The sequence below is a fragment of the Mastigoproctus giganteus genome, chromosome 5 (assembly GCF_048544385.1).
Source record: "Mastigoproctus giganteus isolate SK-2022 chromosome 5, ASM4854438v1, whole genome shotgun sequence".
NCBI lineage: Eukaryota > Metazoa > Arthropoda > Arachnida > Uropygi > Thelyphonidae > Mastigoproctus > Mastigoproctus giganteus.
Window position 1 is genome coordinate 31,528,208 of NC_143579.1, and position 12,341 is coordinate 31,540,548.

Sequence of the window (12,341 nt, forward strand, 5' to 3'; positions counted from 1 at the left end):
CATGAATAAGAAAAGTTCAGGTAGGGCTTCAAATCGTTAGATTTAAACACTAGATTGCGATGCGCCATTAATCAACTGTTTAAAATTATTTTCATTATCATTTAATATAAGACTGAAAGAAAAGAGAAAGAAAAAAAATCCGATTTCTCTGTTGCAAATCCTCTGAGGATATTAGAGTGTTAAGAAGGCCACTTCCTTTTTCTCGACCAGCAACAAACTTTTTTAAAAAACACCTTTTTTGGGCAGAAATCTTGTTTGTGATTTCTTTTAAATGAAAGATTGTAGGGGTTCTTGTCACTTTGAGCTCACACTTTGACTTTTGATGGACCAAGAGGAGCTAAATATCCGTTTCGCAAGCCCTTTAAACTTCTTGACCTCTCCCGTGCGAGAATCAGTCGAAGGAGGAATTCTATTCACTGTGACAATAAAAAAATAAATAAATAAGCTGACACGCCTGTTTTGAATCTCTTCCAAGAACTTCAGTACTAAATCTAAAATAAATCAAAAACAAAACTATTGCTAAATCATTTTTATTTATTTTTTTCATATATACTAAGTGGGAAAAAAGTAGCGATCATCGGTGGAAATGGAATCATTATTTATCCACAATAACGCTTTCACACGTGACATATAATTAAACTTCTCTAACTGCTCAAGTTATTATTATTTTATTTTTATTTTTTGATTAAGGTTAGGAATGCAAAAGGGCCAATTTAAGTGGGGTGTGCTGCTGTTCGATCCTTCAAAAATTACATACATTACGAACAAATTTAAAAAGTACAGTATATAGAAAATTTAGAATACGTTAATTGTTTAATAATTCATAAATTTAATAATTCTAAATAATATATATAATGTTTCAAAATTGTATCCAGTCCCAGGATATAAATAGACTATAAATTTCTAATTTTTAATTATAATTGTTGAGCCGGTTTTCAATATAATTTTTAAAAATAAATAATCAAATCACCTGTCTTCAAAATGGTGAAAATTTCCTTATTATAAACAGTTTTTCAATGAGCGCCTTGAGTTTCAGACTGTTCATGACATAAGAAACAAATTCTCACATGCTTTGTCGAGTAGTAGTCAATATGAGTAGCTGTAAGGATTTATTGAATTCCAAAGATTGTCAACTGCCATATCAGTAATTTGCATAAACTTAATTCATCAAACGGCTTCAAGCTTCCAAAATCAACAGAGGCCGATAATAAAAAAGATAGAATTCGCAGATTTTTCAATTTCTTCAAATGTCAGTGCCATCGTACAACCACTCGAGTTTCGGTGAAATGCCGGTAGATGGCAGAAGAGATGTTCAAAAATACGCTGACACAAGTACAAGTTATAGCATGGTGTCTGGTAGTCGCAAAGTAGCCTTCAATGAATGCAGATACTATGAGACTACTCTTCTTCATCGACATCTCTTTTAAATTTAATATTTGTTTTAAATATCTTAAAAATCTAAATTAAATTCCAACTAAAGAAAATGTATATAAAATGCTCACTTTTACAATAATTTTTGAAGATTATTCCTCACAATCTACAGTTTCAGGAAAGATTGGCCACAGGCGGTTAGTAGGAAATGCATTTGTTGAAATAAAGAATACTTTCATTGTATTTGTAAGCAAGTTGTTACACAAAGGTTGTAGATAATGCTGTTATTTCTCTGTAAATGTTACCAAAGACGTAAAACTGGGTTACTTGTGCACAATTTACATGACTATCGCGTTCCATAAACAGCTTCCGAACAAACAGAACCCGATCGATAATGTGGTAAGTAGATGCAAACAGCCTGATTCGACTTCGCACTAAGCTGTAACTTAAGTGTTTTTTCTTTGCTGGAATATACTTCGCAATCTGTCTTTCTTCACCAGAGGCAGAACCCAGTTTTCTCTAAAATACTGCAATTTATACAAAGTTGTGTATATAAGCAAAAAGAATATACCCTGATTTACAATGTCAGCCATTTTGCGCAGACGCAATACTTACTTAGTTTCGTAATACTTACTTTCTCACTTAGTTTCGTATTTAAAAATATTAACTCATTAAAATTTTGTTAAATATCATAAATTCGATTCCTGGTTGAAAGTTTGAAAATAATATACGGTTTATCTTTGTAGATGTAAGATTCGAGGCCAACGTTGTGATAAATTGTAAATTACAATGAAATGTAACTTCATTTATGATTTTGTTTAATATTAACTTGAATACAGAAGTGGTTGGAAAGCTGGGATTTTTTTTCAATGAATGAAAACGTAATAAAAAGCTAATTAAAATTACTAATTATCAACTTTTGTAAATGGCATTCTGATACATTTTACGGTTAACTAGAGCATAGCTAAAGACTATCAAATGTTACGTTTCAACTGAGGCGAAGTCTTTGCCAGCTCTGGGAGATGAAACAAAAGGTAAAGGATATAATAATAATGTCCCTGAAGGTAAGAAAGGAAAGTGTTATCGCTAGCTAACAACACTTAGAAGTTGTACTGACGTTGGAAGTTGCAGGAGTCACGATACAAGAAACGAAAGATATAACTTGTTTCTCAAAGCATCCATCTCAAAGGTTTTAATGAGTGGAAAGCAAACGGTTCTTCCACATCTCAAAAGCGTAAATGTGGCATAAAAATAATACTTCAACAGCGACGCTGTCGTACTCTAAGGAGGGCTGTACGGGAAAATAGGACATCCAGTGTGCAGAAAATGACATCTGAATTCTACCAAGCCCAGAACTGCCTTATTTCAACCAGTACCGTGCACAGGGAATTAAATAAATTCGGTATTGGCAGTGGCCTTCCTATTCGGAAGCCTCTTGTTTCAGAGAAAAATCCTCTTGCAGTGGTGCCGAGAACATCATGATTGGACATCGAAACAATTTAAGAAAGGCATGTGGTCAGAAGAATCACGATACACTTTGTTTTGCATTGATGGTAGGCGGATAGTATGACGAGAACCTCAGATAGCAATGGACCTTGCTTGCCTTGTTAAGACAACCAAAACATTTGGAGGTAGTATCATGGTATGGGGAATGTTTTGTTGCCATGGGCTGAGTCCGTTGATACCGAATGCTGAATGTCATCCAGGGAGTACCTGAAATTTGTATTGGATCTACTCCACCCTGTAATGTTTCACTTTTATACCGAAGGTGCTGACCACTTTATGGATGACAGTGCAACAGTGGATCGTGAAAGAATGGTTCAGAGAACATCACACGGATTTCTACCATCTTCCCTAGCTTCTACATTCATCTGATCTCAATCCAACTTAAAATATGTGGGGTGTGCTGGAGAGAGCTCTGAAACGAAGTCCTATTTCTTCAACTTTGTTCCACCTGCGCGATATTTTGTTGGAAGAATGGTTACAATTTGACCAAACACCTTATAAAATCCATGTCTCGCCGCACGTTTGCTGTTATTCGAAACAAAGATGGCCCAATCCGATAGCAAATAAAGATTCGTTTTCTTTTTTGCCCAATGTTTGTGTTGGCAAACATTAGCATTGGGCGAATCTTCCAGGCAATTTTGCCCAATGCCTGGTAGAGTTGCATAAAGAATGACTTACTCTCGGAAAAAATCTAACCCCCACCCTCTTTAAGAATTCTTCTACGCCATTGATCCCAAAAGTGTCTCGGTACTGTGGTGTACCTTGAGATTAGCAAAAACTCCATTTAGTTCAATGTAAATCACTGTTTTACTACGAATACAGCATATCTTAACTCCAAGCGTGAAACAAAAATTTTAGCGCCCTGAAACAAGAGGAAAAATTCGTTAATTTATATATTTTTTTGAACATTGAACAAAAAATTAATGATAAACGTAATTCTCCTATTCTTAATCCATCAATTCTCTGTTATTATTATGATCTACTTATAAGCCTTCAACCACCATCTGTTCTTCAACTTACGAAAGTTGTCTCCATTTTTCACTCCCAGTTCATCCAAAATGAATTTAAGAAAATCCATACTATGCTTGAAATCAAATGGATCTACGCTACTGGAAGTATCTACAAGAAACAGCAACTCTAACCCATTTCTCAAGGAGTCATCATCCAGAATACGAGTCCTTCGACCTATAAAATATAAAACAATAGAATGCAAATTTTCTGTTTGCTTAAATTTGGAATTCGACTTTCTTACAATTTGATTTGTAGAAAACTTAGTCAATAAAAATTTAAATTGGTTGATACTACGGACATATTTTAGAGTACTTACTGTCGTTTGAGAAGTCCCCCATGTCTTCAACAAAATTCTTCTCAAATCGAGTGGCCGTATTCAGAAGTATTTCTTTTTCATCTGCATAAGTAAATAAGAAACAGAGTGATTATACACTGCTCGACAAAATTAACAGAACACAGAAAACGTGGTGTAACTCGTACAGCTTGCGATGAAGCTGGACAAACTTTGGTATGGTGGTGTACCATAGAATAATGATGAAATTAGGAGACAGAGAGAAGCTGCGGATAAGCATAAGGGACATTTATAGGGGTTGTATAAGAATTATGAAAAACAGGTCACATTACAGAAGTCCATGATCCAATAGATTCTAAGGTTCTTGACACTGTCAGTCCGGGAAATAGAAAAGTTTTCAAGTTTTTACTCGTACTCGTATGCCTGCCTTTTGCATGAAAGTATTCAATTTTATATCAAATCTTTTCAAGCTCCGGTATGCGTATGAATATAGCATTTATGTAATCCCATTTTACGAGTTTTTCATCCATTCTGCGGATTATTCGAGCTAGAGGAATTAATTACATTTCACTAGTTTGAAGAACCTTTAAGACACAAAAACAAATCTGTGGCATTATTGAATGTGAAGAAAACTGTGGATGACTGTTTCTGTACTAGGTTCTACTAGTATTTCAAATATCTTGTAGTTTCATATTACATGTTGTGTGTGAGTCCGAGAATAGATGGTTACAGATCACTTGTTCCTGCCAAATATATAAAAGAGGTTCTGGAACGCGTATTATTAAAAGTTGGGAGGATTTTCCGATCATGTGGATACAAACTCTCCGAGCAGAGATAAAATTCTAGAAAGGATCACTACCTCCGTAGCATGACTGTGCCAGCGGAAGTTAAGATCGATAGAGACTTTCTCCGGGCGCTTCCTGTAAGGATTTTAAAGTTGGTGGGGGTGGGGGGACTCAGATTTATTCTCTGTTAAGGACAGGAGAAACCACGATATGTGTAATGCACCGGGGCTGTTTCCCACACAGCAATGTAGTCTTCGAGATCAGTGAGAATAACTTGGCAGTTTCTTTCATCTTTTGTATTAACGCCGGTTTCTGTTTATATGTTGCATGGTGGGATTTCATGGAGTACATGGCGCGATACGTTAAATATGGTTGACGGAAAAATGGTAGCGTTTACTTTGTGAATATGCATCATCGTCCCACATAGCAATGAATTTACCGGATCTAGCAAAAAGTTAAAAACAATGTACAGCACTTTAGGCCCTTGAGGCTGTCACAGACCAATATGTCAAGCTGGGTTTGTTACCTGGAAATCTAAAACGTTGATGCAACTGATGTTAAGGTGACATTCAAGTCAAATGGACCTAATTTCGGCGAAGTCCAGTCCGTCTATGCGAGCCAAATCCTCTACTTGTACCTTCACGGTGGTGGGACTGAGTAACTCGGGGTATAACCCCCATGTGCAAGTCCTGAAATACAGCAGCTGGTATACAGAAGGTGACCACTTTGGTGCGAACCTACGTAAGCAGGGATCGAGGTTTAACGTCCATACCACACGGAGAAAGGTCGCCCCTCTGTGTTACCAGGCAGTAATAAGTGGTAGGTGACTTTCATCAACCGGTGCATACCACCACTTTGCTTATTGAAGGCTTGAAGTGGTAGAATCCATGTTTAGTCTCCAGAGCAAAGCTCCGGCAACCACCCATCTCTTCCATCATGGAGTAGGACTGATGTCCTTTGAGGTTATGATGGACATCATGGCGAGATCCAATCTTCCTTACATTTCGAGGGTACAGCCTTAAAATGGTGTTCACAGGCCGGCTGCTAAATAGTCCACTGGACCGAACCTACGTAAACCTCTAGGAGGCTTTCGGATCAGTTAGTGTATAATGTCGCTGCCTGTACTCTACCAGATGCGACCGAAGGAAATCTAAGTAATGTGTATGCTGGCATATTGTCGAAACTACGTTACATCAAGGAGCGGGGTATATTCTTGCCGTGTACATACCATATCCAAAAATTTCATTATTTCATACAGCATGTCTTCCCCACCTTTCCTTCCTACTAAATACATCATGAATTGTTAAACTAATAAAGCAAACTTATATGAGAAAAGACCTAAAGCCCCCAAACACTTCCTCGTCATTTCACAAATATACGTGGTCTCAGATCCAATCTCAATAATGTTCATTTCCATTTACAGTCTACCAAACCCCACGTACTTTTTTCTGACAGAACCACAATTATCGGTTGATTCAACCACTGCACATCTCAGTTGTCGGAATTATTCACTGCATGATTCCTTTCGTTTCAAAGGTCGTACTTGTGCATGTGTGCACTCTGATGTATCCTTGTGGGTAGCACACTTAGTTGGATCGCCCTCCTCTCCACACTGGGTGGAAAAGACCCGAGTTCGAATGCCGTCGATGAGTTGAGGAACTTTTATGAGTCTTTTTCACACCGTGGCAGTTAGTCGCTCTCAGGTGAGGGTATCATGGTTTTTTCCTCGGAAACTCAGCATTTTCGTCCAGCAAACAGAAAATCGACCGCAGAACACACAAAATTTACAGACGGTACACATGGAGCAATATGGCCTTAGTCGCTATAGCTCCTAAAACCCAACTACAATAAAAACAACACTCTGATATTCCCTATCAGAGATTCAGTAATTGGAATCTCCACTTTTCTGCCTTAAAATCTCTCTCTATCATATTCTGTGAAATTCATCTGCTGCCTCTATCGTTCTCCCAACTCCACAATTCACTTGGAACTCTTTGACTTCCTTTCTTTGAAACTTGACTTTCTCCAGTCCAACTTTCCTAACAGTGAGGTAATTTTCGTTTGTGATTTTAATGTTCACAACTCCAGCTGGCTAGAGTTGTTTTCTAGTTTTCTAGACTAGTTTTCTAGTCACACATACCCAGCTGGTCGAGATGCTGAGGCTTTTAAAATTACTAATGACCTCGCACATATTCATTTACCTACCAGAATACCAGACAACCATACCACACAGCCAACAACACGCTTGATCTTTTTCTCAGAAAAACCCTTCTAAGCACATGGTCGAGGTGAGTGATCCTCTAGGCACCTCAGATCACAACTAGGTGATGGTGTCTTTTCCAATAGAATATTTCTCTCGTAGTCAATCTCAACCTCGTGATGTATAACATTAAAATAATGCAAGAATGGGATGATCTGTGAGATTTCTTTTCTTCTTTTCCTTGGTCAGATTACTCTTTCAAATCTTCTGATGTCAACGTTTGCTCAGATTCCACACTCCACCTTAAAATCTTGTCCTTTATCTAAACTTTGGTTTTCCAATAAATGTGCTAAGTCTGTTCAAGACAAGAATGTTGCGTATCGTATTTGGCTTGCATCCAAATCTCCAAGTTCATTTTCTGCCTACACCAAATCTCGCAACAATTGTATAGCAGTTATTAATCAGTCCAAACTAGATTTCGAACCAGCTAAGAGTAGAAAATTTTTCCAAATGGTAATCAAGCATTTTGGTAAACCACCTTGGTAAACCACCTCATTCAATCCCCAGTACACGCCATTCAATGCCTCCTGCGGTCTTCCATTAAAAGATTGTCAGAATGATGTTGAACAATCTTGATGCTAAGAAAGCTCCAGGTCCTGATGGTATTTCTCCACTTGTTCTCAAAACTTGTGTACCTGAACTTATTCTTGTTCTGTGTTGCCTTTTTTTCACTTACTTATTCTACAGGTGTTTTCCTTTCTGCTTGAAAATTTGCTCATATCCAGCCAGTTTCTAAAAAGGATTACAAATCCCTCCCATCCAATTATCGTCCCATTGCACTTACTCCTACTTTTTCTAAAGTAATAAAGAAGTCAATTAATCGCCAAGTCCTTAACTAACTGGAAACCCTCCATCTGATCAATGATCGCCAATATAGATTCAGTCAGTGTCGATGCACTAGTGTTATAATGACTCATGTTACTCATCTATAGATAAATTCAAATGAAAAGTTTGGTGAAACTCAAGCAGTTGCTCTTGACATTTCAAAGGCATTTGATCGTGTTTGGCATAAAGGTTTTTTAAATAAGCTTCCATCTTATAGTTAGACAACTGTTTTTTTGTAATTGGGTATCCAATTTTCTCTCCGACCGTTCACTGCTGGTAATAGGATGGCTCTCTATCTTCTAACTTCTCCACTAATTCGGGTGTTCCCCAAGGTTCAGTTCTTTCTCCCACTCTTTTCTTCTTGTATATTTAATGACCTTCTTCCACTGACCGGAAATCCTATCCATAGTTTTGTTGATGACAGTATATTGCATTCCACCTTCCAGTTTGAGAGACCTTGCCCTACTCAAACAGGTATAACTTCCTGAATACCTACTACCAGTTCCTTAAATGCTGATCTCCAGGTAATTCTCCAGTACGGCAAAGATAACTTAGTTGATTTCAACCCTTCTAAAACTGAGTACTGTTTTATATCTCACTAAAAGGATTCTTCGGCTCCTGTGCTTATCTTCAATGACACTCTGATTTCTAGATAAGACTTCTAACTTCTTACCCTGACTTCTAAACTCTCTTGGAGTAAGTACATCGCAAATATTGTTTCCACATCTGATGTGGTGTCCCCCAAACCTCTCTCAGGCTTCTAGGTTCCATTCAAAAGAGGGCAGTTAGGTTAATTAATGACTCTTCTCTAATAGAGTTTCTCTCTCCTCTCTATCTGTTTGTGCTGCATGCCTTTTCTATAGATACTTCCATGGGTACTGTTCTTAATTGGCTTCTTTAATGCTTCAATCCACACACGGTGCTAAGTACTATAGGTTGTAACACCCCTCGTGAAGAAATAAAGTATTCCAACACCCTTCATCAAATATTGTGTAGTGTGCCAGAAATCTTCTGCCCATACGTATAGGCTCAGACTTACTAATAAATCTCAATCAGTCTGCATGTGCGTAGGCCGTACATTAGAAGACAGCATGGCTTCTAATGGTATGGTTTCTCCTGCCCTTAACAGAATTGAATCTGTTTTTCTTTTCCCTCTCAATCCTGTTTGAACATCTTTATGAATTAGAGAGAGATGGAAGCCCCGCCAAAATGCCTTCTTTCGTTTGTATACAAGAGACTGCACAAATGTTTACGAAATCCCCTTGCTATGGCAACAAAAATGATGGTACATAAGTGACTAAAACAATTAGTCACTTATGTCGGTTTTCAATTAATAATATAATACTTCCTTTATCACAGATTTCTTCATAAATTCTAGTTGACAGGGATTCAACTATACTCTTTAAAGAGTTCACATCAACATTAGCCCGTAATTTATTCATATTTCGTGGATGCTGTTCTTGTATTTTCACTTTCTGCTCAAGATAGTCCCATACGTTCTCTAAAGGACTTGAATCTACCGACTTCCTTGGCTAATTTAAATGCCCTATTATTCCCTCGTGTTCCTCGTGTCATTTTTAAACAGTGGAAGCCCTGTGAACCGAGAATTGTCATCTTGGAATAGACGAGTGTTGAATCCCTCAAACGTTCAGCAGAAAGTACAACCTGATTGTCTAGCATATTTTATAGACAGACAGCCTGATTCAATCTGGTTGGTATTTCAAGTAGAGGGGACCCAATTCTTAACAGTTAAAACATCCTCAAAGAAGTACTCGCCCACCACCAGATTGTACGACACCTTGCACACAGCCTGGATGAAATGCCTCGTTACTTCTTCTGTGAATTTGGTGTTATTATAGTATATAAAATGGGCTAAACTGATCATAGAAGAAATTGCAATCAAAGAAACTACATACTTACCGTCCAGATTTTTTTTAAAATCTGTTTTTATTTGAAATTTAAAATACTAGAGAAATTCGAAGCTCAAGTTGTTTACCCATATTGTCACTAGATGTCAGCAGATTCGCTCAACATTGTTAAAAGATACTTTCAGTCAGATCGAACAGATTTTTCGAGAGATTTTTTATACTTTTGGACAGTTAGAACCATTGCTCACTTTTGTAATTTTAAATTTCGTTAGACGTGCCTCCCTTCCTTTCTCCATAACAGAAAAATGGTTTACACTCGCACAGCGATCCCCGCAACCAGCAAATGATGACCTTTACAGCAGAATTTTGTTTCAATAACGAAAAGTCTTGCAAAGAAACTCACGATTCTCTGCAGCAAAATCACCCAGAGGGGCAATAATAAATTATTTATCGAATGTCCCAATAACAAGAAGCATGTTCTGGAAGTTACAAGATGTGCAGATTTATCTTAGAGCCGTGGGGCTGAAAACTAGACCCAAGCGAATGTATTTGCTTTGACAGAAGGAAAGAAGAGAAGACCTGTCTTCGTGACAGAAATTTACGATCCTCTTGAGGCACTTTGATAGAAAAAAAGGTCTCGTGAATTACTTTACACTTGTCAATGTAGCGTTTTCTTTCTTGATAGAATTTGGACATTTCTTTTTTCTGTGCTTCAATCAGAAGTTTTATTCTACATTCCTCCATAGCCCGAGAACAAATTGCTTAATTTTTAATCTGTCAGCATTGTCTAACAACAACAGGAGTTATGCAAATTGCTCGGAAATGTCGATGACTTATCACTTATTCAAATCTGAAGATTACAGAGACTGTTGTTGTTGTTGTTAGTTTAACCATGTTCTTCCACATCTAAAGCGTTTCTTTTAAAAACTTCCATCTAAAAGGCTGCAGGTTAAGAAGAGTATTTCAGTTGTCCAAATGCAAATCTTTTCTCATTTTTTTAAAAGAATAATAATCGAATTTAAACACACTTCTGGAGCAATATAAGAATTTCCCAAACGATGTGTAGTCGGATAAAGCGGAACATCGTCCTAAAAGCTGTTTCCCGGTTATTGAAGCTCGTCAGGAGATGAAAAATCTCTTTCAAAACAACGAGTCATACGTTATATGAGCAATATATACGAGGTGTGGTAATAAAGTCCCCAGACAGGTGCGGTTGCGGTCATGTTCGATGAGTTTTAGTATTTAGTATGAGTATTAGTAATGGCCACATGGTGCAAGAAAGCCTATGGCTTATGCTGCACCAGCCAAAAAATAAATAAATAAAATAATAAGAATAAAAACAATAATAATAAGAAGAAAATTTTAAAAAATATATAATAATAAAAATTTATAAGAGAAAAGGAAATGGACAACCTATGCATTTCTTTCCTCCCTTAGGTAATTATCCAGCTGACTTTTGAATTTCCCCAGACTGTCAGCCTCTACCACCCATGTCGGTAATTTATTCCAGTAATTTATAACTCGCTGGCTAAAATAAAACTTCCTGCAATCCAGTCTAAACATCTCTTCCCCCGTAACTTGAAATTATGGCCCCTGGTTCTAGAATCATTTATAACCGTGAAAATTTCGTCCTCATTCATTTTCCAAGCTCTGCAACTCACATTCGCAGTCTTTCATAATATGGACGCCCTTTTGCCGATCTCACCAGGCGAATTACCCATCTCTGTACCCTTTCAAGAAGAACAATATGTCTTTCTTTAGGTGCGGTCATCATACTTGAACACAGTATTCCAAGTGTGGTCTAACAATAGCCTTATATACTGGAATCATGACGTCCTTATCTCTACTAGCGATTGTTCGATAAATCATCGATAGGACACCATGGACCCTCTTTGCAACCAGTCTACAATGCTCGGAGAACTTCATATCTGATCGTATCGTAATACCCAAGACACTTTCCTCCACTACCGGCTTTAGTTCAACTCCTCCAAGTGTACAAATTATTTTGGGGTTACTGTTCTCCAGGTGCAATACCTTATACTTTGCTGGATTAAAGCGTAGCTGCCATTTTTCTGATCATCTCTGAAGTCTATCTAGGTCATTCTGAAGAAGCTCTGCTTAGAGGCAATCATTAACTACTCTATCAATCTTTACATCATGTGTAAATTTAGACATCACGCCCTCTATCCCTTCATCGATGTCATTTACGAAAATCGAAAACAACAGTAGTCCAAATACTAATCCTTGGGGAACCCCACTTCTTACTTCAACCCAATCTGAGAAATAACTATTTATCACAACCCTCTGCCTCCTGCCCTGAAGCCACACTGCTATCCATCTAAGGATTTTCCCTGTGATTCCAACCTGTTCCAGCTTATAAAGTAATCGCTCATGTGGGACTGACTCAAATGCTTTGTTAAAAT

The 12,341-nt window shown here is 37.5% G+C and overlaps 1 protein-coding gene across 3 annotated transcripts in view; it reads right to left on the reverse strand.

Annotated features, from left to right (window-relative positions):
• Positions 1-12,341, reverse strand: part of LOC150085281 (complement C2-like) — a 110,535-nt gene that overhangs the window by 90,649 nt on the left and 7,545 nt on the right. For all 3 annotated transcript variants that reach the window (XM_090373966.1, XM_090373967.1, XM_090373965.1), the window contains exons 4-5: positions 4,205-4,285; positions 3,898-4,062 (exon numbers count right to left, since the gene is read on the reverse strand). In XM_090373966.1, the coding sequence (XP_090230092.1) occupies positions 3,898-4,062; positions 4,205-4,285 (246 nt within the window). The remainder of the gene's footprint in view (positions 1-3,897; positions 4,063-4,204; positions 4,286-12,341) is intronic.